The sequence below is a fragment of the Eimeria mitis genome, genomic scaffold (assembly GCF_000499745.2).
Source record: "Eimeria mitis Houghton genomic scaffold, Emh_scaff134, whole genome shotgun sequence".
In the NCBI taxonomy this organism is placed as follows: domain Eukaryota; phylum Apicomplexa; class Conoidasida; order Eucoccidiorida; family Eimeriidae; genus Eimeria; species Eimeria mitis.
Window position 1 is genome coordinate 10,102 of NW_013568835.1, and position 432 is coordinate 10,533.

The 432-nt window shown below is 56.7% G+C and overlaps 1 protein-coding gene across 1 annotated transcript in view; it reads left to right on the top strand.

Moving 5' to 3' along the window:
- Positions 1-179: 179 nt before the first annotated feature.
- The window catches only part of EMH_0094130 (uncharacterized protein), a gene marked incomplete at both ends in the record, with an annotated part of 20,333 nt that continues 20,080 nt past the window's right edge, over positions 180-432 (top strand). The window contains one exon of the mRNA XM_013494929.1: positions 180-291. Within this exon, the coding sequence (XP_013350383.1) occupies positions 180-291 (112 nt within the window). The remainder of the gene's footprint in view (positions 292-432) is intronic.

Below are 432 nucleotides of genomic sequence, written 5' to 3' on the forward strand. Positions count from 1 at the left end.
CTCTTCTTTTGACCTTCTGTCGATACACCCCATCTCTAGTTGCATCCATTAGGCAGCAGCAGCAGCAGCAGCAGCAGCAAAGCGCTGCATACTCAGGCGAGCAGCAGCAGCAGCAGCAGCAGCAGCAGCTGCAGCAGCTGCTGCTGCAGTAGCAACAGCAAAGATAAAGTTGCAGCAGCATGCAGGGCTACACAGAGGAGGACTTCCCCCGTGCTGCTCCCTTCAGGAAGCAGGAGAAGCAGCGGGGCGAAGCAAAACACAGCAGCAGCAGCAGCAGCAGCAGCAGCAGCAGTAAGCGCAGCAGCAGCAGCAGCAGCAGCAAAGGGAAGGGCGATGGCAGCAGCAGCAGCAGCAATATATCATCATCAAGCCGTTCTCAGCTATCCTTTCCATTCCTTAATACTGCAGCAGCAGCAGCAGCAGCAGCAGCAG